General features: G+C 37.3%; 2 protein-coding genes across 11 annotated transcripts; one reads left to right on the top strand and one right to left on the bottom strand.

Annotated features, from left to right (window-relative positions):
* Positions 1-1,931: 1,931 nt before the first annotated feature.
* Positions 1,932-10,512, top strand: LOC106056739 (coiled-coil-helix-coiled-coil-helix domain-containing protein 5-like). Its single transcript, XM_013213574.2, has 4 exons — positions 1,932-2,160; positions 3,922-4,062; positions 5,412-5,581; positions 10,298-10,512. Coding segments are annotated over exons 1-4 (342 nt in total). The 5' UTR covers positions 1,932-2,158; the 3' UTR covers positions 10,327-10,512.
* A 61-nt stretch (positions 10,513-10,573) lies between these two features.
* Positions 10,574-26,944, bottom strand: LOC129928322 (uncharacterized). Of its 10 annotated transcripts, XR_008779923.1 has the most exons (6): positions 26,826-26,944; positions 24,785-24,842; positions 21,209-21,541; positions 20,140-20,199; positions 12,956-13,146; positions 10,574-11,379 (listed from the first exon to the last, which is right to left on the bottom strand). XR_008779923.1 is itself a non-coding variant. In XM_056042195.1 (5 exons), exons 3-5 carry the CDS (start codon positions 20,183-20,185, stop codon positions 11,155-11,157), a joined length of 462 nt encoding a protein of 153 aa, XP_055898170.1. In that variant the 5' UTR covers positions 20,186-20,199; positions 24,785-24,842; positions 26,826-26,944; the 3' UTR covers positions 10,574-11,154. The 10 variants fall into 10 exon arrangements, 5 of the variants coding, with proteins under 5 accessions (XP_055898170.1, XP_055898171.1, XP_055898173.1 ...); XR_008779924.1 differs by lacking the exon at positions 20,140-20,199; XM_056042195.1 differs by lacking the exon at positions 21,209-21,541.
* Between the last annotated feature and the right edge of the window lie 652 nt (positions 26,945-27,596).

The raw sequence follows: 27,596 nt of genomic DNA, 5'->3' as shown, positions 1-27,596 counted from the left end.
GTTCATTGAATTTCAGACCATCAACTTGGTCAGATATACCTAATGAGCCTACACATGTAGTCCTAGTGTAGTGTGTATAGTTGTTTGTGTTAACCGTCAAGCATTGTTTTTCCTTTAGCATACGGAATCTTTATTAAATTCTGACCCTTCATTCTTTCGGAAGACGCTTATTGTGCCCTAGAATAGGCTCTTCCTGGAAAAATTGTAGACTCGCCGCCATTGCCAGCAAGGAGGTCTGGGGGAGCGCTAGGAGCCCCGCCGCCAAGCACTATTTCTGGTATTAAAAGCCAACAAAATGTATATTCTGAATCTGAAGTATCTACAGTGCATTTTCCTGCTATTAAAAAGTTTTATTTCAAAAACCTAATGTGCTATTCTTACTGACTTAAACTCAAAACCCCTTTTGGCAATGCTCATAGCAATTTAAGTGCGTATTTTGCTTTTTTTTTTTTTTACATTGAAGATGTATTTTTTAGCTTCAAACCCACTGGTGGGGGTTTAAACTCAAAACCCCTTTGGCTACGCTCATAGATTTTAGAGTGTGTAATTTGCTTTTTTTATATTGAAGAGGTATTTTTAGCTTCAAACTCTACTGGAGGGGAGTTTAAACTCAATACCCCTTTGACTACACTCATAGAATTTTGAGTGTATAATTTGCTTTGTTTTTAATATTAAAGAGTTGTTTTTTTACCTTCAAACCCCGCTAAAGGTGGGTGGGGGGGGAGGGGTTAAACTCTAAACTGAGTCAAAACCCATATAGCTACGCTCATAACATTTTGAGTGCATAATTTACTTTTTTTTTTTATATTGAAGAGGTATTTTTTAGCTTCAAACCCTACTGAAGAGGGGGGGAGGGTTAAACTCAAAACCCCTTTTGGCTACGCTCATAAAATTTTGAGTGTGTACTTTTCTTTTTTTAAATTGAAGAGGGGATTTATCGTAAATTTTAAAATCAAAATCTTCCTTAACTGCGTGCTCTTGGAATTTGGGGATTGTCGTTTGCATTTTTTTTGTTGTTTTATTTTATAGAAGAGGGGGTTTAAAATTCAAAACCCCCAGCTTGAAGGGGCTTTAAACTCAAAACCCTCTGGTAGGGGGTTTTAAACTCAAAAACCCCTGGTAGGGGGTTTTAAACTCAAAACCCCCTGGTAGGGGGTTTTAAACTTAAACCCCCCTGGTAGGGGGTTTTAAACTCAAAACCCTCTGGTAGGGGAGTTTAAACTCAAAACCCCTGGTAGGGGTTTTAAACTCAAAACCCCATTGGCTGTGCTGGGGCAAGTGAAAGTTTAGTATTGAAATCTTACCTAAAATAAACAAAATCAAAGCAAAAAATCAGTCACTAAATTCCGATCCCCACCCTCCCCTGCGGAAAGGGAATTTCATTTGGGGGGGGGGGGTGAACCCTTAACCCCCCCCCCCCCCGACTATGCCCATGATATATATATATAAATATGTAGATATATATAGATATTCATTTCAAACTCCTCAGGTTTGCTAAAGGGCTGTTAATAGTTTTGAGACTACACACATGCATAAATGATGCACATAAATTGAGCGGAAAACGTCATTTAAATATCAAATTAAACATCCTTTTATATTTTGAAGAGAATTAGGCTTACACATAGATTACATAGATCTACAGGCCTAATCACGGCTAATGGCATACCATTTTGTGGGAAATGCTCGGGTTTCAATAATTCACATCTCAAAAGTATGTTAATGTTAAGGGAAACCATTAAATGTGGCTCGTTTATTGAACTTTCAAAAAAAAAAAAAAGGTTGGGATGTTTGCAATATAAACAAATCAACGGGCGTAGCCGGTGTGTAATGTTAGTTTTATTATAATTTCTCTTTATAGGACATTCTAACAATTCGAATTAGATCTAGATCTAGATACCGGTATTAAATTCTTTGACTTAAAGTGTAGACTAGTAACTGCAGTAAAAAAAATTAGATCGAAGTAACCGTCACTTAGATCGGCACCTTCGATCTAGAATCTAGATCTAGATCTAGATTTAAATAACATTTCCAGTCTTGCATTGAGTTAAAAATAAAATGCTTCTTTGACAACCAGCGTTTTTTTTATACTGAGAAAATGAAGTTAAAGTAGATCTATATAGAACTTGACCCAGTTTATATCTACTCCTACATTTCAATCATGTTAGTATAACTATTAATTAACTTCAGTATAAGTATTGTTAGTATCATAATGATAATAGAATAATAATAGTATAGATTTTCTAGATCTAGAATATGCATCCTGATCCTCTGTTTGGGACCCCTCAACTCAAGAAAACATTAAGAAACTGGAACATACACAAAATAGAGCAGTGAGACTCATAACAAATATAATAACACCCTCAGTAAAATCACTAAATTTAGAAACCCTTCACTTTTCACCTTCATTTCAGGACAGAAGGCTCAAAAGTAAAGTAGCAATTATAGATCTACAGAAAACACTGAACCATAATCTTCAAATACAAAAACAAAATTTTATAAAATACTCTGAAAGACAAAGATAAAGGCACATTCCTCGTCCCATATGCTAGGACAAATTTGTACAAATGCTCCTTCTTCCCTAGTGCTATTAGAGTCATGGACTGGATTGCCTGAGCTAGCCAGGAAAACCAGTGACTTGGCAGTATTTAAGTCATTGGTTAATATGCATGACTAAATACATGACGCGTAGGACGTAATCATCTTCTTTTTTGAAGTAACGTCTGTATTATAAATATAAGATAAGATAAGATTATCTAAAAATCTAAGTATTGTAGATCATCTAGATTTTACATCTATATTCTATAAATTTATATAGATCTAATATTCTATAAGTAGTATAAGTCTAAACTACTCTAAACTCTAGTTAAATAGTACTATTATTACTATATTATAAAATGGCTATGGTTACGTTATATGGTAGTTTATTTTATTTTTTTATTTGTTTGATGTTTAGCTTACAAAAAAAACTGAAAGAAGATTCTTCTTATAGTTATATATATATAATATATATATATATATATATATAATAGATATCTATAGATATATAATCTAATATATAAAGTAATAAAAGTAGAAAGTAAGGTGTATAGATGTCCCAGTATAGAAATCAAAACCGTTTCACTGATCTTGAGTGAGTTGATAAAACTTGGCAGAAATGTTCCTTGGCAAGGGTACTAACTTAGACTGTAGTGACTAGTGTATGTATTGTAGCCCTAAAACAAACTTAAGACCCTCAAAAAAAAAAGTTGCCCAACTCTATAAAAGTATTGTATCTTATAAATCTAGGCCATCATGTTTAGATCTACATGCTGTGTCTAAATGATGAGACAAGACCGAGAGGTCACGCTTGCGCAGCAGAGATGAAAATCTCTAGACCTAAATTAGCTCTCATTCAAGAAAACATTATTTTGTTATTTTACACATGAAAATACAGATACATGTTTATTCATTTAATTATTTGATGCACATTAACCTTCAAATTTGAGTTTACAAAACATTTTTTTACATAAAATCGTTCGCTCTAAATGTAAATAACTTTAAGTCTTGATATACTTTTCCGTAAGTGGGTTTACCCATTCTGGGCCGATATTGGCACGATTAGGGTTGCCCGTATTGGTCCCTAATGGGAACCTAATGACGCCAATGTGCAAACGGTATGCACCATTTGGGCTATTTAGGGCTGCAATTAGGGCAAAGGGGGATAACCCTAATTAAAACTGATACTGGGCCGTAATGGGCATGTTTATAGGGTAAGTTGTATTAGTTTTTAAAGTTTAGATTGAAACTATGTCAGTTTGGAAAAGTTAGCCCTTGTGGTAATTTCTGGTGCTTGCAATCATCTTGACAAGTCAAAAATGATATTTTTAGTTAGTAGTTATTGTGAGGGAATTTTTGATAAATATAGTTTTTTTATTACTACAGGGAGTACTCGATGAGATTAGTGGAGAAACATTGTTCCAAATATCTTATGATGTTTGGTGAATGTATTCAGCTGCATCCACACACCTGGCAGATAGACTGTGATTTGGAACGAAGGAAGTTAGCGAAATGTGCTGAAACCAAGTGAGTACAGACCAGAGTTGTTTTAAAATTTGACTTATGAAGTGAGACATAGTAACTGTTTAAATGGTAAAGAAATGGTACCCCTTTCAGACATTGTAATCTATGGAGCAGATGATATAAAGCTCTTTTGTTTCTGTGACAGTTAATGAGTGTGTTCCTGATGTATGTCAGGCATTAGAGTTGGGTGGTCCTCAAAATCCCAAAGCTCACACAGTGATAGTCTTCGCTTGGATTTGAACTTGAGACCCTTTGGTTAAGAATTCAAATGCTTGAACACTCTGTCACCATGCTTTGGTTCAGAATTCAAGTGCTTGAACACTCTGTCACCATGCTTTGGTTCGGAATTCAAGTGCTTGAACACTCTGTCATCATGCTTTGGTTCAGAATTCAAGTGCTTTAACACTCTGTCACCATGCTTTGGTTCAGAATTCAAGTGCTTTAACACTCTGTCACCATGCTTTGGTTCAGAATTCAAGTGCTTGAACACTCTGTCATCATGCTTTGGTTCAGAATTTAAGTGCTTTAACACTCTGTCACCATGCTTTGGTTCAGAATTTAAGTGCTTTAACACTCTGTCACCATGCTTTGGTTCAGAATTCAAGTGCTTTAACACTCTGTCACCATGCTTTGGTTCAGAATTTAAGTGCTTGAACACTCTGTCACCATGCTTTGGTTCAGAATTCAAGTGCTTTAACACTCTGTCATCATGCTTTGGTTCAGAATTTAAGTGCTTTAACACTTTGTCACCATGCCCCACTAAGAAACTGAAGATAGACATCAAAAGTTGTCCTTAAATATTAAGTCATGTTTGGGAACACAATTTATAATATTAAAAAATCTGTAATATTTTATCTAGACAAGTTATTAGTTGTGCTTTCTTTTGGTCAATATTAACTAGATCTTGTTCAAAAGTCCTTTCAGAAATTTAAGCCAAACCTTCTGAAGTACTGCAGAGGAAGGCAATCAAGCTTCAAACCAGGGACCATCGTTATGAAAGTCAGGAGTGCATACCATATGACCAGGCAGCCACCCAGATCTGTCATTAATGTCTGATAATTTTAAAATATTTATTTAATGTGATATAGACGAGTTATAAAGTGTACATTATATATTGCTCAATATTGATATTAATAATGATGAACTTTAGTATTTATATTGCTGAACATTAGTATTTGAATATTTTTGCTTTTAATCAAGAATGCTATCAGTAGTTTAAGTCGCTAAGTATTTTATAATGTTTTAATTCTTTCTTTTCTGTTGCCAATCATGATTCTAAAGATACAGAACTAAAGTAACAGATAAACTTCACACTTTTGGTCTCAGTCCATGTTGTGCTTGTTTCTCTTCAGTCCTGAAATAGTTCACATCAAACAAGTGTGTGGGAAACAGTTTCATGTGTATGAAACTTGTATGACAGAGTTCCAGTCAGAGCCAGAAAAATGTACAGACTTTTTCAATGTCTTCTCTTCTTGTGCTCAGGATGCCTTAAAGACATATGGACTGTCTGCTAGTAATACAAGTATGTCTTTTATGCTTTGTCAGAATAAGGTTGTTCTAAACATTTCTTTAGGAGTTAGAAAGATCATTTTCTTCAAAGTTTATTGAGATATCAGTCTTATCATGAAATAATGAAAATAATATTTAGTGATATCTGTGTGTTCTTGAGTGGGTTTAAAGCAGTTGTCTTCAACAGGGGGCGATGGGAGCCAAAGGGGCAGTAGGCAGCTGGGCACAATAGGGGGTGGTAGGAGGGCACTGGGCATAAAAGGGGAATGGTAGGAGGGCGTGGGCTTAAAAGGGGTGGTAGCAGGGCACTGGGAATAAAAGGGGGATGGTAGCAGGGCACTGGGCATAAAAGGGGGATGTAGAGATGAAATAAACTAGAGGTTCACTGAAACAAAACAAATAAATTTCTTCAACATTAACGCTGGCAAACTAAACATAGACATTATATAGTTAGATTGCTTCTAATCTAATTTAAGTACAGAAACAACATTAGAAATTGAGTTCCGGAATTCCCTTTTTCTGTTTAAATTCTGACTCTATTTATGCAATCGGGGGGTATCTATTGTCTTAAGTTCTTGCATGCGTAAACGTTTCTGATTTGATAAACAAACTAAGTAATACGCTTTTTAAAATATAGATTTATTTATTTACTATGTTAGTATATTAACATGTAAATTTTATTTTAAAAATAAAACTAAAGCTGACATTAAAATAGGATGATTTAACCTTTTTTACAATGAAAACATTAACAAAGTCAGTCTTGAGGAAAAATAGCTAGCGTGGAGGGTCGGAATTTTCGATATTGAAATGCCACCAAATAAAAAGTATTCCATTGTTCTACTTTGAAGGACATTTTCAAATGAGATTATGAAACCAAGCTGGTTCACGAACATAGCGCAATATCCAAAAAGTAATTTAAGAATATTCATTAACAATTTTACATTTTTCTACTATTGTAACAACCTTTAAAAAAAATACAGAAAAGCAGAATGTGTTTTAGTAGCCTCTTAGCAAATTGCAGAGTTTTTCCTGCCAAAAAAAAATTAAATTTATTTAAACTGAAATTCAAATATTTAAAAACTTAATGTGACACAAAAAGACTTATCTTTTTGGTAATTCAAAATTATATAGTTATATAGCTTATTGTGACATCTGTGGTTGGGCGCTACAAAGGCTTCATAAGTAATATACATCAAGATGATCAAGATCTATCCACTATCCACCTTATCAGTTGTGATACACAGGCAACAATTTCATTCCTATTTGAATCAAATTTAAAAAACTGTAAATTATATACAAACCCTTGCGGAAACTATGATCATCTTTCAACAGTTCTGTAAAACACATTATGAGCAACATGTTAAACTCTTATTGTAAACTGAGGTTTGCTGGATTTCAAAAGGGAGTTGCTTGTTTTGTTAAGCTCTTTAATACAATTTCAGAATTCATCTGTTGGTGATGACTTAAAAAAAGATTTGTTTTACATGGTAGGCTTAATAATTTAATAATTTTTATTTATAAAGCGCTGTTAACAAACAAAATGTAGGCTAAAGGCTCTGTAATAACATTACAAACACAAACACGACAGCTAAAATGACAAACTAATCTAAAAAAGTTTTAAACAGGTAGGTCATAATGTTCTTCTTCAAAGTAGTGTGATGTCTGTCTGAGATCAATGGGGAGTGAGGACCAAAACTTTCGTCCGTGCACTGAAAAAGCCCGCAGATCGTACCTTTTGAGGGAGAAACGAGGCACCACTAAAAGCGTTGAGTCTATTGAGCGCAGGGCTCTCTGAGGGACATATGGAGTGATCAAATCTCAGTTACAAGGGCATTTCTTTGTTGTAGATACACTGATGACAAAGTGTCGCCACCTTGTGGTAGATTCTCGCTTTCACATGAAGCCAATGGAGCAGGAGCGTAGAAGCAGAATCTTGTCTTGTTTTCCTTAGGACTATACGTGCGACGTTGTTCTGAATACGTTGCAGCTTGGCTATTTTGTCATCAGGTATACCTGCTAACACAGCGTTGCAGTAGTCAAGGTGGGAGAATATGAAAGCAACAGCTAGCTTTTTTTATGACTCCGTTGTTAAATATGATTGGATCTGGCCTAATCTTTGCAGCTGCAGATATAAAGACCCTTGTTGAGTTGACTTATGTGTGGGTCGAAAGATAGTGTTGAGTCGAAGAAAACTCCAAGATTCCGCACTACATGGACATAAAGAACCTGGCAATTTGTGATAAAAAGAGAATCTGTGCTCTCGACATTGTTCCAAGTGCCATTCTTAATTATTTCTGTCTTGTCTTTGTTCATCTTGAACATATTCTCAACCATCCAATCGCAAATGAATGAAACCAAAATCCAACTGCAAGGAAAGAAATTGACATTCATTGATTAAATCATTTTCTCTTTTATTGAGATAGTAAATCTATTTTAAAGAGTTTTTCAATGTCACTTGTTTTTTGAGGAATTACTGCCTAAGGACATTGATATTTATGCAATTCACATAACAATGCTCTTTAAAGAAATGATGATTCGCTTCTAGGATGTTAATAAATAAAAAAAATTTTTTAATGTAAATGAACATTTTTAAACATCTATTACTGTTAAAATTGAGTTGCAGGAATAAAAGAATTTACAAAATTATGTCTTCAGTAAAAAGAATGTTAACATTGGATGCACAATAGAGATATGGCTGCACTTAAATGTTCCTGTAAAATTCCAAAACTGTGGTCGAAAAGAGAATTATTTTTAGCTTTTCCATCAATATACATGGTTAAACTGTATTTAGTGTGAGACAAACTTAATGAGTAAGCAAAGAAATGTAGACTAAATGTAGCCACTAGAGGAGGCCTTCGTCTTGCTTTAACTAATTTAAAGCTTGACATTTCTATTATTGTCAGACTGCAGGAGGCACAGGGTTCCCATTAACTTTCATTTTTTAGTGAATTCAGCTAGACTAATATTTATATTAAAAAATATAACCAAATTTACAATGAAACCTTAAAATAGAAGGCCCTAATATTCAACAACACAATGATATAATTCAAAGGTATTGAAAGAAAGTCATGACAATAAGATTAATTTTTGTATGTAGTCACTGTCAGTTATAGACATCATTTTTGTATATAGTCACTGTCAGTTATTGGCATCATTTTTGGTATAATAGTTATAAAATTAATGATCTGTTATTGACAGCATGAAAATTAATAAATAAATTACATTTTATTCAAATTTGCTTTCTCACGCTTCTTTATTAGTATTTTTTCTTAGAGTGGAGTGCTGGCAGATTTTTTTTTAAAGAAAAAATATGGAAAGGGGGCGGTAGACCAAAAAAGGTTGAAGAACACTGGTTTAAAGCTTTAAAATCTTTATTTTTTTAAATTTTAAAACAAGGTTTAAGACAAATTTATTGAAATAGGAAAAACATTTCCAGAAAACTGAAAACAATATTCTTATTAAATAATAGACTTTCTAACTTGTCCTTAAGACTTTGATTGGATGCATGTTCATGTAGTGGGATACCCCCAAAAAAACAAAAATTAGAGTTCATTTTTTTTCCTTTATTTTTGTTTTCTTTATTCTTCAACTATGTCGTTGGGTTTACCCAGTTGTAAGTGTAAAAAAAAAAGAATAAGAATTTTCTATTCACTGCTCTTTCATTGACCTTTTTGCTAGAATGTAATGGTTTCTGACAATGTTTGTTGCTTGAAAGTTGAGCTGCTTATTTGGACTGGCTTGTTCATAGATTTGGTTCCAGTATCGGAGACAGATTTTATTTTATGACACATTACTTGTATAATGTGATTGTGATATATATTTAAATGTTTAACATATAAATTACAGAACTTACCTTGAAGAAAACATTTGTAAAGAACAACTAAAGACATTTTTATCATAATAGTGTTAATTACTTCAAAAATAATCAAATTTCAAATGCTCTGTATTTGTCTCCATAAAATATGAGCTCCATTTGATGTTGCTTACCCTTGTATCTTCATGCCATTTGCTGTTGCTTACCCTTGTATCTTCATGCCATTTGATGTTGCTTACCCTTGTAGTTTCATGCCATTTGATGTAGCTTACCCTTGTAGTTTCATGCCATTTGATGTAGCTTACCCTTGTAGTTTCATGCCATTTGATGTTGCTTACCCTTGTAGTTTCATGCCATTTGATGTAGCTTACCCTTGTATCTTCATGCCATTTTCTGTAGCTTACCCTTGTAGCTTCATGCCATTTGTTGTTGCTTACCTTGTATCTTCGTGCCATTTTCTGTTGCTTACCCTTGTAGTTTCATGCCATTTGCTGTTGCTTACCCTTGTAGCTTCATGCCATTTGCTGTTGCTTACCCTTGTAGCTTCATACCATTTGCTGTTGGTTACCATTGTAGCTTCATGCCATTTGATGTTGCTTACCCTTATAGCTTCTTGCTGTTGCTTTATTCCTATTGAAACCATGTGTGAGTTACAGAGGTTCTTCAGAAGGGGTTGGTAAGGGTTAGACATAGTGTAGCACCAAAAAATTGGAAGTACCGGTATGTGTACATTGGAGAAATAGGTAATTCTATATTAGAATAGCAACTTTCTTTAGTCTTGTATTTCAGTTTATACACTCACCCACGCTTGCTTTGATCACTTCTAAAATTTGGTCTGTTTCTTTATTTTAAGAACTTTTTGATAATTTTGTTAAGTCTTTGTTCTAAAATCTATAATTCGTTCCTTTTCCTCAGTTCCTAATGTTGATTCCAACTCAGAATAGACCACCATAAAGAGAGTGCAGAGTAAATGGTGTGGCTACAGAACTGTTGGAGCTCCACTAGACTTTGATTGTTAGTGACCTAGCATTAGTTTGAGTTCAGTTGGAATCCAGTCTGTACAGTTGTTGTTACATCTCATTGAAAGAAGTAAACATCTGGACCAAGTGGAACAGTTCATTGAAAACATTCTTTTTTGTTTTTGTATTTTATTAAGTCAGGAATGACAGTTTCATAAGACAAAATAAACAGAAAATGTAAAAAAAAAAAGTTTATTTCAACATTCAATTCACAGAATACAACACGAGGTACAAAATCTAGTCACCATTAGGTTGATGAATTAGAGCATTGCTAGACTGATAAGATATAATGTAGTCAGACTTCCTTCCTACAAACTAATGTGATCTGTAGTGACATGATTTGCACATTTCTATTCTTATGTACTAGCTATGTAAATAAAACCAGGTCTATAGAGAGCGTTACCACTGATAAATGTTACTAACTAGCAAATCATCAAAAAATTGGAACAGTTCATTGAAAACATTCTTTTTTGTTTTTGTATTTTATTAAGTCAGGAATGACAGTTTCATAAGACAAAATAAACAGAAAATGTAAAAAAAAAAAGTTTATTTCAACATTCAATTCACAGAATACAACACGAGGTACAAAATCTAGTCACCATTAGGTTGATGAATTAGAGCATTGCTAGACTGATAAGATATAATGTAGTCAGACTTCCTTCCTACAAACTAATGTGATCTGTAGTGACATGATTTGCACATTTCTATTCTTATGTACTAGCTATGTAAATAAAACCAGGTCTATAGAGAGCGTTACCACTGATAAATGTTACTAACTAGCAAATCATCAAAAAATTGTCTTTCATTATGAATCCAACTGTCATGAGTCCAACGCAGACGCAGTTTTTGGTTTCTCATATTGTCTACATTCAAGAGCGTGACTCTGAAGAGCACTTGAAATAGTTTTCCAACTTTACAATTACAGGTGGCATCATTGTATTCATTTCTGAAGCACATGCGAAGAGCTAGATGACAGTACTGAGAAGAAAACAAACAGAAAATACATTAAAAATAAAACTAGGAATTGAATGGAAGAGCTAGTACAAGAAGTAGGGTAGAAGTTTCATGATCAAACATTGGTGCTTGTCAAGTCTGTGTGCTTATCAGAGACATCAAGTCTGTGTGCTTATCAGATCAGAGACATCAAGTCTGTGTGCTTATCAGAGACATCAAGTCTGTGTGCTTATCAGAGACATCAAGTCTGTGTGCTTATCAGAGACATCAAGTCTGTGTGCTTATCAGACATCAAGTGTATGTGCTTATCAGACATCAAGTGTGCGCACTTATCAAACATCAAGTTTATGTACTTATCACACATCAAGTCTGCATGCTTATCGACTTCAAGTCTGTGTGCTTATCAGACATCAAACTTTGTGCTTTTCAGACATCAAATGATTTTGTCTCTTTAGCCACACGTGATGTCCCGGAAGATGAAAAGATTTGATTCCACACGATATTTTAATAACCAATTGGATAAAAGAAAATGTTTTTATTCCTTTCAAAGGTTCCAAGGCTTTTGACAAAGTTCACCACCATAGTTTGTTTAAAAAATTAAAATATTTTGGCATAGATGGTCTATTGCATCAGTGAATTAAAGATTATCTGAGAGAACAAACTGCTCTTAATCAACACCAATAACAGTAAACTCAGGTGTACCTCAAGGAACAGTCTTAGGTCCATTACTATTTTTAATTTACTTGATTTACCAAACTGCATTAGTTCAGGAACAAAAGTCAGATTATATGCAGACTTTTGCATAACATATAGAACAATAAAAACAACACAAGATAAAGAAATTTACAAAGAGAATTAGATGAATTACAGAAATGGGAATAAAATTGGAGCATTGTCTTTCCAGTTATTAAGAGTAACAAAAAAACTAAAACAACTTAATTCCACTTTATCTTATTCATGGTAAACCAGTAACACAGACTAAAAACGCAAAATACCACAGTGTTATAATAAATGAAAAACTGTCATGGAATCCCCATATTGATGAAACTATCAAAAAATCAAACAAAGCATTAGGGTTTATTAAAAGAAATTTCTATAAATCAAATAAAAATATAAAACTAAAATGTTATTTAACCTTGGTTAGGCCAATAATAGAATATGCATCCTAAGTTTGGGACCCCTCAACTCAAGAAAACATTAAGAAACTGGAACAGACACAAAATAGAGCAGTGAGATTCATACAAACGAATATTCACTAAATTTAGAAAGCCTTCAGAATAGAAGACTTAAAAGTAAAGTAGCAATTATACATAAAACACTGAACCATAATCTTCAAACATAAAAACAAAATTTAATAAATTACAAAGATAGAGGCACATATCTCGTACCATATGCTAGGACAAATTTGTATAAATGCTCCCTTCCTATGCAATTAGAGCATGGAATGGGTTGCCTGAGCTAGCCAGGAAAACCAGTGACTTGGCAGAATTTAAGTCATTGGTTAATATACATGACGCCTTGTACGTAATCATAATCTTTTTTTGAAAGAACGTCTGTATTATATAAGAAGAAGAGAAATGTTTCTGTGTTGGTGACTTACCACTTCCCACGGGTTGGCTGGCTCGCTGCCCATTTCATTTTGATACAATTCTACAAAAATATTGTCTGGAAAATCTTTGATCGTATCGTTAAATGTCAAAGATGCCGACACCGTGACCTTGTCAGTGAATACACATTTCAAACATTTGGGTTCATAGGAATCAATAGTAAGCGACAGTTTCATGGTACTTACTGAAAGAGAAGAGAAACAAGTGAACAAGTACAAGACTCGAGCTGGGACAAACCGTTTCGCTTATTTCTTTAGTACACTCTGTGAAGAGGCTCAATGAACCCGGGCCCACGATTATTAGGGGACTTATAATGGCGTAGTTACCATGGCGCAAAGGGGTTCAATTCGCTTGGACTCATAACAAATTAGGGCCCGCAGAAGACCATGGGAATGATACCAAAAAAAACAACAAAAAGTGGTCGGGGTTTTAGCAGCTTTGTGTACTGAAAACTAATAACGGTTAAATACTATAAAAAAAAAAAGTATGGCTTTTATATAGCGCTACTTTCATGCTTATAGCATGCTCAGAGCGCTTTGGTCCAATCTTAGTTGTGGACCAGTCGGGGGGGGGGGGTATCTAGGAGAAGGTTTTTCCGTGCTGCCTTTAGGCGCTCAGTAAACTACCTCGATTTGGTTGTGTTACTCTAAAAACTGTGTGCTCCTGTCAGCACTGCTTGTTGTTCAGTGATCGCTCTCAAGTAAATGTATGGGAAGAAAGATTGATCGCATTTACAAAAAGCTGCTAAGCGTCTAGACCTGTTTCCCAAACTTTTGATCCATGCGTACCCCTTCTAGGATTGTTGTAACACTGAGTAGGCCTACTCCTTCCCCCAATATCTTCATTTTGTTACAGGTAATTAATAATGTTGTTTGATACCAACATGGGAAATTAATCCTTCAGTGTTTACAAATATGTAGGGTTTGGTACATGCTATTTCTCTCATACTCCTTTCACGGATCAAGTTGAAACTATAGCGGCACTTGCCGTTCCTTTTGATACATTAGCTGAGGGGGGGGGGGAGAGCTGCCGTGTGGGCGACATCGCTCCGACCAGAGCTAATGCCAGGCATTTATCTCATTTCTGTAAAATGATCCACAGTCGCTTTGCGACTGAAGGAGGTCATATGGTGGTAATTAATTATTTAGTTTGATATTGAATTATGGAAATAACTTCTAAATTATTGAGAAATATTGTATGTACGGAGTTCTTCCTCTTAGATAATATAAGCTTTTTTTTTAAAGGATTTTAAAAATATTTTAAGTATGTTAAAAAGTTGTAGAAACATTGCGTTTTATATCAGAATATATTTGTAAGCAGCATAGAAAAAGCTATGTCAGAAATAGATTAACGAATGAAATATTCTGTTAACTATTAATACTAACTACACCCAAAGCTGAACCAAATTAAGAACTATTATCGAAACTCTCTTAGCGCCATACAGCGTTAGTTGTAGTTCAATGTCAATATCATTTAATCAAATACTAAATTTCTGTATTTTATTAATAAAAAAAACAAGGTTACAAAAGACAGTTTGTGTGGAAACACAAACTCAAAATCGGCCCCCGAAGTGGTCCACCCAGGCAGGCTTTAATATTTTCAGAAAGAACATCCAAATGAAATTATTTCAAAGACAAATGAGAGATAAGAATGGAGAAAGAAGGTTAACAGATCTTGTGTAGTGCCCCAACGGTCCCGCGGATCAAAGAATAGGTGAAAGTGAATGTAAATTTAGATGTGAACCTGGCCTAACTAGTTCCCCTTTTAGACCTTGTGGCAGATGATGTAAAGTTCATCTGTTTTTGTGGCCTACGGTTAACGAGGGTATCATGTAGCCAGCACAACGACAAACCGCCTTTACTTTTCCCCAACTAATGTCAGGTACCCATTAGATCTGAGTGGACTCAGAGGCTCCCAAAAGTTCCAAAGTTGAAAATCCCAGTCTTCTCCAGGATTCGAACCCAGGACCCCCGGTTCGGAAGCCAAGTGCTTTACCGCTCAGCCATCGCGACTCCCCTGGCCTAACTGATGTCTTATAATTAATCTAATTGTTTTGAAAAGGCTCAACTTCTTATTCGAATACTCAAAAAAAAAATACAAAAATTGACTACCCCGCAATAAAATATTTAGGAAAATGAAATTTACAAGATTACTATTTGTTTTAAATTAGGTCTAACTTATAATGCAAACTAGTTAGCTTTTTCTCTTTAAAAAGTTGCTTGCATAACTGATTTTAAAAATTAGATTTTTCGCTTTCAGAAAAAAAAAAGTAGCCGTTGCTTCAGAACTTTGAATGGTCTAAAATATTGTGATGTCGGATTTTCAATATCTTTTCTAGTTTACGAGATCTAAATGGGACGGACGGACAGACATTTCGCACAAAACTAATAGCGTCTTTTCCGCTTTCGGGGGGCCGCTAAAAATATGGACACCAAAAGGTTTCCTTTAATTTTTGGCTCGCTTCTTACAACGTTTGCCCATCCCTGTCCTAGACTATAAAAGGAAAAAAACTAAATAGATATTGCCTACCTGAGGAAAGTGGATACAAACTGCAGATTGCCTACCAGAGGAAAGGAGGTACAAACTACAGATTGCCTACCTGAGGAAAATTGATACAAACTACAGATTGCCTACCAGAGGAAAGGAGGTACGAACTACAGACTGCCTACCTGAGGAAAATTTATACAAACTACAGATTGCCTACCTGAGGAAAGGAAGTACAAACTACAGATTGCCTACCTGAGGAAAGGAGGTATAGGCTTACACTACAGATTGCCTACCTGAGGAAAGGAAGTACAAACTACAGATTGCCTACCTGAGGAAAGGAATTATAGGCTTACACTACAGATTGCCTACCTGAGGAAATGAAGTACAAACTACAGATTGCCTACCTGAGGAAAGGAGGTATAGGCTTACACTACAGATTGCCTACCTGAGGAAAGGAAGTACAAACTACAGATTGCCTACCTGAGGAAAGGAAGTACAAACTACAGATTGCCTACCTGAGGAAATGAAGTACAAACTACAGATTGCCTACCTGAGGAAAGGAATTATAGGCTTACACTACAGATTGCCTACCTGAGGAAATGAAGTACAAACTACAGATTGCCTACCTGAGGAAAGGAGGTATAGGCTTACACTACAGATTGCATACCTGAGGAAAGGAAGTACAAACTACAGATTGCCTACCTGAGGAAATGAAGTACAAACTACAGATTGCCTACCTGAGGAAAGGAGGTATAGGCTTACACTACAGATTGCATACCTGAGGAAAGGAGGTATAGGCTTACACTACAGATTGCATACCTGAGGAAAGGAAGTATAGGCTTACACTACAGATTGCATACCTGAGGAAAGGAGGTATAGGCTTACACTACAGATTGCCTACCTGAGGAAAGGAGGTATAGGCTTACACTACAGATTGCATACCTGAGGAAAGGAGGTATAGGCTTACACTACAGATTGCCTACCTGAGGAAAGGAGGTATAGGCTTACACTACAGATTGCATACCTGAGGAAAGGAAGTACAAACTACAGATTGCCTACCTGAGGAAAGGAGGTATAAGCTTACACTACAGATTGCATACCTGAGGAAAGGAATTATAGGCTTACACTACAGATTGCCTACCTGAGGAAATGAAGTACAAACTACAGATTGCCTACCTGAGGAAAGGAGGTATAGGCTTACACTACAGATTGCATACCTGAGGAAATTAGGTATAAGCTTACACTACAGATTGCATACCTGAGGAAAGGAATTATAGGCTTACACTACAGATTGCATACCTGAGGAAAGGAAGTACAAACTACAGATTGCCTACCTGAAGAAATGAAGTACAAACTACAGATTGCATACCTGAGGAAAGGAGGTATAGGCTTACACTACAGATTGCATACCTGAGGAAAGGAATTATAGGCTTACACTACAGATTGCATACCTGAGGAAAGGAAGTACAAACTACAGATTGCCTACCTGAGGAAAGGAGGTATAGGCTTACACTACAGATTGCCTACCTGAGGAAAGGAAGTACAAACTACAGATTGCATACCTGAGGAAAGGAAGTACAAACTACAGATTGCATACCTGAGGAAAGGAGGTATAGGCTTACACTACAGATTGCATACCTGAGGAAAGGAGGTATAGGCTTACACTACAGATTGCATACCTGAGGAAAGGAAGTACAAACTACAGATTGCCTACCTGAGGAAATGAAGTACAAACTACAGATTGCATACCTGAGGAAAGGAGGTATAGGCTTACACTACAGATTGCATACCTGAGGAAAGGAAGTACAAACTACAGATTGCCTACCTGAGGAAAGGAGGTATAGGCTTACACTACAGATTGCATACCTGAGGAAAGGAGGTATAGGCTTACACTACAGATTGCATACCTGAGGAAAGGAGGTATAGGCTTACACTACAGATTGCCTACCTGAGGAAAGGAGGTATAGGCTTACACTACAGATTGCATACCTGAGGAAAGGAGGTATAGGCTTATACTACAGATTGCCTACCTGAGGAAAGGAGGTATAGGCTTACACTACAGATTGCATACCTGAGGAAAGGAGGTATAGGCTTACACTACAGATTGCCTACCTGAGGAAAGGAGGTATAGGCTTACACTACAGATTGCATACCTGAGGAAAGGAAGTACAAACTACAGATTGCCTACCTGAGGAAAGGAGGTATAAGCTTACACTACAGATTGCATACCTGAGGAAAGGAATTATAGGCTTACACTACAGATTGCCTACCTGAGGAAATGAAGTACAAACTACAGATTGCCTACCTGAGGAAAGGAGGTATAGGCTTACACTACAGATTGCATACCTGAGGAAAGGAGGTATAAGCTTACACTACAGATTGCATACCTGAGGAAAGGAATTATAGGCTTACACTACAGATTGCATACCTGAGGAAAGGAAGTACAAACTACAGATTGCCTACCTGAGGAAATGAAGTACAAACTACAGATTGCATACCTGAGGAAAGGAGGTATAGGCTTACACTACAGATTGCATACCTGAGGAAAGGAATTATAGGCTTACACTACAGATTGCATACCTGAGGAAAGGAAGTACAAACTACAGATTGCCTACCTGAGGAAAGGAGGTATAGGCTTACACTACAGATTGCCTACCTGAGGAAAGGAAGTACAAACTACAGATTGCATACCTGAGGAAAGGAAGTACAAACTACAGATTGCATACCTGAGGAAAGGAGGTATAGGCTTACACTACAGATTGCATACCTGAGGAAAGGAGGTATAGGCTTACACTACAGATTGCATACCTGAGGAAAGGAAGTACAAACTACAGATTGCCTACCTGAGGAAAGGAGGTATAGGCTTACACTACAGATTGCATACCTGAGGAAAGGAAGTACAAACTACAGATTGTCTACCTGAGGAAAGGAGGTATAGGCTTACACTACAGATTGCATACCTGAGGAAATGAAGTACAAACTACAGATTGCATACCTGAGGAAAGGAAGTACAAACTACAGATTGCCTACCTGAGGAAAGGAGGTATAGGCTTACACTACAGATTGCATACCTGAGGAAAGGAAGTACAAACTACAGATTGCATACCTGAGGAAAGGAAGTACAGACTACAGATTGCCTACCTGAGGAAAGGAGGTATAGGCTTACACTACAGATTGCATACCTGAGGAAAGGAAGTACAAACTACAGATTGCCTACCTGAGGAAAGGAGGTATAGGCTTACACTACAGATTGCCTACCTGAGGAAATGAAGTACAAACTACAGATTGCCTACCTGAGGAAAGGAGGTATAGGCTTACACTACAGATTGCATACCTGAGGAAAGGAAGTACAAACTACAGATTGCATACCTGAGGAAAGGAAGTACAAACTACACATTGCCTACCTGAGGAAAGGAGGTATAGGCTTACACTACAGATTGCATACCTGAGGAAAGGAAGTACAAACTACAGATTGCCTACCTGAGGAAAGGAGGTATAAGCTTACACTACAGATTGCATACCTGAGGAAAGGAATTATAGGCTTACACTACAGATTGCCTACCTGAGGAAATGAAGTACAAACTACAGATTGCCTACCTGAGGAAATGAAGTACAAACTACAGATTGCATACCTGAGGAAAGGAGGTATAGGCTTACACTACAGATTGCATACCTGAGGAAAGGAATTATAGGCTTACACTACAGATTGCATACCTGAGGAAAGGAGGTATAGGCTTACACTACAGATTGCCTACCTGAGGAAAGGAAGTACAAACTACAGATTGCATACCTGAGGAAAGGAAGTACAAACTACAGATTGCATACCTGAGGAAAGGAGGTATAGGCTTACACTACAGATTGCATACCTGAGGAAAGGAGGTATAGGCTTACACTACAGATTGCATACCTGAGGAAAGGAAGTACAAACTACAGATTGCCTACCTGAGGAAATGAAGTACAAACTACAGATTGCATACCTGAGGAAAGGAGGTATAGGCTTACACTACAGATTGCATACCTGAGGAAAGGAAGTACAAACTACAGATTGCCTACCTGAGGAAAGGAGGTATAGGCTTCAACTACAGATTGCATACCTGAGGAAAGGAAGTACAAACTACAGATTGTCTACCTGAGGAAAGGAGGTATAGGCTTACACTACAGATTGCATACCTGAGGAAATGAAGTACAAACTACAGATTGCATACCTGAGGAAAGGAAGTACAAACTACAGATTGCCTACCTGAGGAAAGGAGGTATAGGCTTACACTACAGATTGCATACCTGAGGAAAGGAAGTACAAACTACAGATTGCATACCTGAGGAAAGGAAGTACAGACTACAGATTGCCTACCTGAGGAAAGGAGGTATAGGCTTACACTACAGATTGCATACCTGAGGAAAGGAAGTACAAACTACAGATTGCCTACCTGAGGAAAGGAGGTATAGGCTTACACTACAGATTGCCTACCTGAGGAAATGAAGTACAAACTACAGATTGCCTACCTGAGGAAAGGAGGTATAGGCTTACACTACAGATTGCATACCTGAGGAAAGGAAGTACAAACTACAGATTGCATACCTGAGGAAAGGAAGTACAAACTACACATTGCCTACCTGAGGAAAGGAGGTATAGGCTTACACTACAGATTGCATACCAGAGGAAAGGAAGTACAAACTACAGATTGCCTACCTGAGGAAATGAAGTACAAACTACATATTGCCTTCAGTGTGTGCATTTTTTGATCAATTACTGAAATTTAAAAAAAAATGTTTTCTAAAAAAGCTTATATTGAGCGAAATTGCATGAATTAATTTGAATCAATCGTGTATTTATTGTAAAATAAATCTAGACTAACAATAATATATTTTTGCGATTGAAACTATTAGTTTTAATAATACTTTCATAATACCTTTTGTTTAGCGCAACTTTCATCTTCTAGAACACGCAGTGCGCAATCCCTTTTGTGAACCAATCGCGGGGTGAAGGACGTTCCGAGCTGCAGTTTTCAAAGCTATTTAAACAAACAAAAAGCTGCGCGAGTCTGAATTGGCACTGTGGAGGCGTCGAGTCTCTCCATGAGGCAAACCGACGTATATAGCAAGTATTCAAGTACTTATACATATAGATGGTTTTCTCGTCGAATTAAGTCTATTTAGTTTACAATCTTATGCGAACGACCTAATTCTCTACACAAGGCTTATCTTCCCTTAGTAGGCCTACATATACAACTAAATTAATTATTTGCGAATAATTAACTAATTTGTTATAATTTTTTGATTGATTCCTTTGTTGAATAATGTGCAATTATTTCAAGCTGATTCGAGAAAGGGAATTGTGAGAAGTAACGTGTACAAGATTCCACCCAGACGGACAGGCAGACAGCGTGAGTTTATAAAAGCTTTGTAAAATGTCAAAGTCTAGTGTCAGGGCCGACCTTAGGCCGATTGCTTCAAATTGGGCCCCGCGCCTGGCTGCGGCCCAGCACTTTATATTTAGCATATCCCTATGGCTCTTGTCACAGGCTTTAAAAACTGTAAGACTTAAAAGGGTTAACGTATTGAGTGTAGCGTACGATAAAAACTACGATTGACGTCACTTTAATTAACCCACTGGCCCCTATTGCTTCTTATGCATATCTAATTAATAGTAATAGCTGTTACTGTATAAATAAATCTAGAAAGGGGGCCTCCCAAGCATTCATTAAATTGGGCCCCGCGATTCCTAAGGATGGCCCTGTCTAGTGTTAAGAAATACGTACTTTCTCAAATATTTTTCGCGCGTTCTACAACAAACTGCCTGTACATCCTCAACAGATTCTTCTTGAGCTGAAGTCAACTTCACCAGGGATGCGCATTTATTATTTCTATTTTGTTTACAATATATCGAGTTGAGTGAGCACAATGACGTCAAACAATCAATTATGACTTTCGCTGAGAGTTTAACCAGAGGTCCTCGGTTCTGCAAGACACTTTTGGGCCTAGTCACCTCACACTTTTTCTCCGCCGGAAACCTCAAAACCAAAATTTCCTCGTAACAGAAATAGACAGAGAAATAGAAACCGTTTCGCTTTTGGGCTTATAGTCACCTCAAACTGAAAGTATGACGATTGACGAAATAGGTATCTTCACTTAGCAAAAAAAATCAATGTTTATAAAGCAGTGGTTCTAATCCCACTTTTGTATGGCTCTGAGACCTTGTTGCTCTATCGAAGGTAGGCTATTTAAGGCTCCTCGAACGCTTTCATATCAAAATTCATAATTGGCATACGCTGGCAAGACAACATTACTAATAACTATGTTCTGCTGGAAGCTGGTTTGGACAGTTTAGAAGCACTCATTCGACAGCTGGCAAGACAACATTACAAATAACTATGTTCTGCTGGAAGCTGGTTTGGACAGTTTAGAAGCACTCATTCGACAGCTGGCAAGACAACATTACAAATAACTATGTTCTGCTGGAAGCTGGTTTGGACAGTTTAGAAGCACTCATTCGACAGCTGGCAAGACAACATTACAAATAACTATGTTCTGCTGGAAGCTGGTTTGGACAGTTTAGAAGCACTCATTCGACAGCTGGCAAGACAACATTACAAATAACTATGTTCTGCTGGAAGCTGGTTTGGACAGTTTAGAAGCACTCATTCGACAGCTGGCAAGACAACATTACAAATAACTATGTTCTGCTGGAAGCTGGTTTGGACAGTTTAGAAGCACTCATTCGACAGCTGGCAAGACAACATTACAAATAACTATGTTCTGCTGGAAGCTGGTTTGGACAGTTTAGAAGCACTCATTCGACAGCTGGCAAGACAACATTACTAATAACTATGTTCTGCTGGAAGCTGGTTTGGACAGTTTAGAAGCACTCATTCGACAGCTGGCAAGACAACATTACAAATAACTATGTTCTGCTGGAAGCTGGTTTGGACAGTTTAGAAGCACTCATTCGACAGCTGGCAAGACAACATTACTAATAACTATGTTCTGCTGGAAGCTGGTTTGGACAGTTTAGAAGCACTCATTCGACAGCTGGCAAGACAACATTACAAATAACTATGTTCTGCTGGAAGCTGGTTTGGACAGTTTAGAAGCACTCATTCGACAGCTGGCAAGACAACATTACTAATAACTATGTTCTGCTGGAAGCTGGTTTGGACAGTTTAGAAGCACTCATTCGACAGCTGGCAAGACAACATTACTAATAACTATGTTCTGCTGGAAGCTGGTTTGGACAGTTTAGAAGCACTCATTCGACAGCTGGCAAGACAACATTACTAATAACTATGTTCTGCTGGAAGCTGGTTTAGACAGTTTAGAAGCACTCATTCGACAGCTGGCAAGACAACATTACTAATAACTATGTTCTGCTGGAAGCTGGTTTGGACAGTTTAGAAGCACTCATTCGACAGCTGGCAAGACAACATTACTAATAACTATGTTCTGCTGGAAGCTGGTTTGGACAGTTTAGAAGCACTCATTCGACAGCTGGCAAGACAACATTACTAATAACTATGTTCTGCTGGAAGCTGGTTTGGACAGTTTAGAAGCACTCATTCGACAGCTGGCAAGACAACATTACTAATAACTATGTTCTGCTGGAAGCTGGTTTGGACAGTTTAGAAGCACTCATTCGACAGCTGGCAAGACAACATTACTAATAACTATGTTCTGCTGGAAGCTGGTTTGGACAGTTTAGAAGCACTCATTCGACAGCTGGCATGACAACATTACTAATAACTCTGTTCTGCTGGAAGCTGGTTTGGACAGTTTAGAAGCACTCATTCGACAGCTGGCAAGACAACATTACTAATAACTATGTTCTGCTGGAAGCTGGTTTGGACAGTTTAGAAGCACTCATTCGACAGCTGGCAAGACAACATTACTAATAACTCTGTTCTGCTGGAAGCTGGTTTGGACAGTTTAGAAGCACTCATTCGACAGCTGGCAAGACAACATTACTAATAACTATGTTCTGCTGGAAGCTGGTTTGGACAGTTTAGAAGCACTCATTCGACAGCTGGCAAGACAACATTACTAATAACTATGTTCTGCTGGAAGCTGGTTTGGACAGTTTAGAAGCACTCATTCGACAGCTGGCAAGACAACATTACAAATAACTATGTTCTGCTGGAAGCTGGTTTGGACAGTTTAGAAGCACTCATTCGACAGCTGGCAAGACAACATTACAAATAACTATGTTCTGCTGGAAGCTGGTTTGGACAGTTTAGAAGCACTCATTCGACAGCTGGCAAGACAACATTACAAATAACTATGTTCTGCTGGAAGCTGGTTTGGACAGTTTAGAAGCACTCATTCGACAGCTACGCTGGGTCTGACAATTATCCAGCATGGGAAACGTCCGCATTCCAAAGGAGGACGGCGTAACAGAGGTACCCCTCGTAAGAGCTACAAAGATAGACTCAATCGCTCGACAGAGTAAAGTAGCTAGCCGCCCTAGCTATCTCCAAGGAAACCATCTCAACAACAATCACCAGGACAGCATCGAAAACAACAATAATGTCACCTATTTCAGCAAGAGCAGCAAAATCAATAACCAATATTATTCATTGCAACAAGTACAACCACTCCAACAACTAACCCAACAGTACCAGCTACCTCAATGAAAACCAAACCAACAACATTCACCCCAACAGCAGCTCTTAAAAGATCTGCAGCCTTTACCATGATAGACTCAAAAGCCATAGGACAAAGCCATTCAGGGCCGGTCCTAGCAATTGCGGGGCCCTATGCAAAACTGATTGCGCGGGGCCTAGTCTAGGTGAGTATAAGGATAGTAAGTGAAAATTAAGATTTTGTATTAGAAAATAAATTCGGCTTTGCATTTTATTCATTCTCTTCTACGTACAAAATTGCTATCAAGTTAACTTTACTTTACGAATCTTGCAACCTATGGCATATTTTTATGCCAGTGACTATAAAAGTAAATACGGTATTGGAACTTCCGGTAATGGGAAAAAAATTGTCCGATCATTACATTTTTTACATGAAAGCTGACATTGCCTTTTTTTATCGCGCGTAAGAATAGCGTTTTCCATAATGAATGATAATTTTGTTTATTTTTCATGAGATTTTTATGAGTTTTCAGGAGATTTTAATTAGTGCTGGACATTTCCAAAAAATGTTCGTATATATTTTGCAATTGATAATTACAAATAGAATTAGCGCGGGGCCTATGAAATCGCGGAGCCCACTGCGACCGCATAGGTTGCAGTGGCCTAAGACCGGCCCTGAAGCCATTGACACTAGCAAAACCGATTTATTACAATTAGACAACATAAATGTACGTGAACAACTAAGAGAGAAAGTTACATTACCCAGACTTTGTAAGTAGGCCTATGATCAATACATTGGACTTAGTAGGATTGTCTGAAACTAAATTGGATAATAATAAAACAGAAGCTATTGATAAAAGCAGTCTTCAGGACTATACCTTATATCATAAATTTAGTAGCACTAAAAATTTTACTTGGTTTGGGGAGGGGGGGGGGGAATATGCGTAGCCATTAGAAACATACTGCTAGAGAGCTTTAAACTATTTTAGTGTGACAATGATGAAATAATATGGTTATATGGCATTGGTGAAGTCACACCACCGGGTAGGTATTGGTAAAGTCACACCACCGGGCAGGTATTGGTGAAGTCACACCACCGGCAGGTATTGGTAAAGTCACACCACCGGGCAGGTATTGGTGAAGTTACACCACCGACAGGTATTGGTGAAGTCACACCACTGGCAGGTATTGGTGAAGTCACACCACCGACAGGTATTGGTGAAGTCACACCACCTTGCATGTATTGATGAAGTCACACCACCTTGCATGCATTTGTGAAGTCACACCACCTTGCATGTATTGATGAAGTCACACCACCTTGCATGTATTGGTGAAGTCACACCACCGGCAGGTATTGGTGAAGTCACACCACCGGCAGGTTTTGGTGAAGTCACACCACCGGCAGGTATTGGTAAAGTCACACCACCGGGCAGGTATTGGTAAAGTCACACCACCGGGCAGGTATTGGTGAAGTCACACCACCGGCAGGTATTGGTAAAGTCACACCACCGGGCAGGTATTGGTGAAGTCACACCACCGACAGGTATTGGTGAAGTCACACCACTGGCAGGTATTGGTGAAGTCACACCACCGGGCAGGTATTGGTGAAGTCACACCACCGGGCAGGTATTGGTAAAGTCACACCACCGGGCAGGTATTGGTGAAGTCACACCACCGGCAGGTATTGGTGAAGTCACACCACCGGCAGGTATTAGTGAAGTCACACCACCGGGCAGGTCTCGGATTCCAGAACTTTAATGACAGCTACATTCTCAAGCAATCCCTAATCAGAACTACATTGTACGTTGAATGTATACAAAGAAATGTCTAGTTGTTGCATGTCACGTGACGATCGTTAAAAAACTGTACAAGATTAGTTTCTAGTGCACACAAACACTGTACAAGATTAGTTTCTAGTGCACACAAACACTGTACAAGATTAGTTTCTAGTGCACACAAAAACTGTACAAGATTAGTTTCTATTGCACACAAAAACTGTACAAGATTAGTTTCTAGTGCACACAAAAACTGTACAAGATTAGTTTCTAGTGCACACAAAAACTGTACAAGATTAGTTTCTAGTGCACACAAAAACTGTACAAGATTAGTTTCTAGTGCACACAAAAACTGTACAAGATTAGTTTCTAGTGCACACAAAAACTGTACAAGATTAGTTTCTAGTGCACACAAAAACTGTACAAGATTAGTTTCTAGTGCACACAAAAACTGTAAAAGATTAGTTTCTAGTGCACACAAAAAACGAAAACAGTAAAGGCAGTGTGCGGAAACCAGAACTCCTGAACACTTGGTCTGACTGAGATCCAAGAGATCGGAGAGTTTAGAAGCGAGAGGAACAATGTTTCCCCCAAATTGTCTCCAAGATTGTGTTAAGACAGTCGGTAAGTGTTAGATTATAGTCAATGATTATTTGTTAGAAATAATTTAAATTTCTCTTGCTGAACCCCTTACCTCTCCCCGTCTCGTTCGATGGTGCAAACTGAATAGGGAGGAAACAATACACCACAATACAAATACTGTCTTCTTAATGCTCTATTGTATACCTAATAGGTCTACTGTGATCCATCTGTCATGCTAATAGACAATTTTAGCAGTGCCCATGGTTAAATCATATAATCATAATAATGGAGATTTTCGCAATGAACTAAACAATGCCAAGGACTCTAAATCTAAATTGAACTTAAATGATGCCAACAAACACTATCTACTAACGGAAGAGCGTAGAATATTTAATTCTGTAGTGGTAATAACAATAAAATCTAGCTTTTCTACCAAAGAGTATTACATATGAAATCAATTTGGTTTCCTGTAGTGGTTTGTGTGCATACTGTGTACAGAGCAGCATCATACAGCATTTAGAGTCTAGAGTCTACTGATGTTTATACATGTTTAAATACAAAAGGCACTAATTAATAATCATTATCGGAAATTTCCTTTTATTGCTCTAATTTAAGCTCTGAAGAGAGCTAAAGAGGCATTAAATTATTGTTGTTGTTGCAGTTACTAAGTTCCCTAGTTTGTTTCGGATGTTCCTTTTAGAGATGAAATGATCACTTTCCAGCCCACACCTCAGGGAAGGGGCAGTTTGGAACTCGGAATCATCGTGGCGACACTCTGGAGCACTAACACACCAAACACATTGCCATTTGTCTTCATTGAGTATAATCTAGGAGGTCTATGAGTGCAACATTTTAGGCTAACAGTTTTAGTTCCGAATAAAAGACCTAATTATAAATGTATGCTCTTAGTTTTGTGTCCGGCAGGGCTGACAAATGTTACATCGTTCTATTAAAATCATATCTTCCAACAGGGGCGGATTGGGTATCAAAATCGGCCGGGTCATTGCTTTAAAACCCGGACCACAAATAATGCACCATATTATTTATGTAAGCCTAATTCTCTTCAAAATATATAAAGTTTGATAATGTATCGGAAATTAGATGTGGCCGATCTTGCAGACATGTAATGTATTTTATTTAATGTATTTCATTTAAACATGTATGTAGTTTGAAAGGTATTTACATTAGGCATACAATAGCAACTTTAATGAGATTGA

This window comes from Biomphalaria glabrata, chromosome 9, assembly GCF_947242115.1.
Source record: "Biomphalaria glabrata chromosome 9, xgBioGlab47.1, whole genome shotgun sequence".
NCBI lineage: Eukaryota > Metazoa > Mollusca > Gastropoda > Planorbidae > Biomphalaria > Biomphalaria glabrata.
The sequence above is the reverse complement of the archived record's forward strand: the minus strand, read 5'-3'. Positions and strand labels throughout refer to the sequence as shown.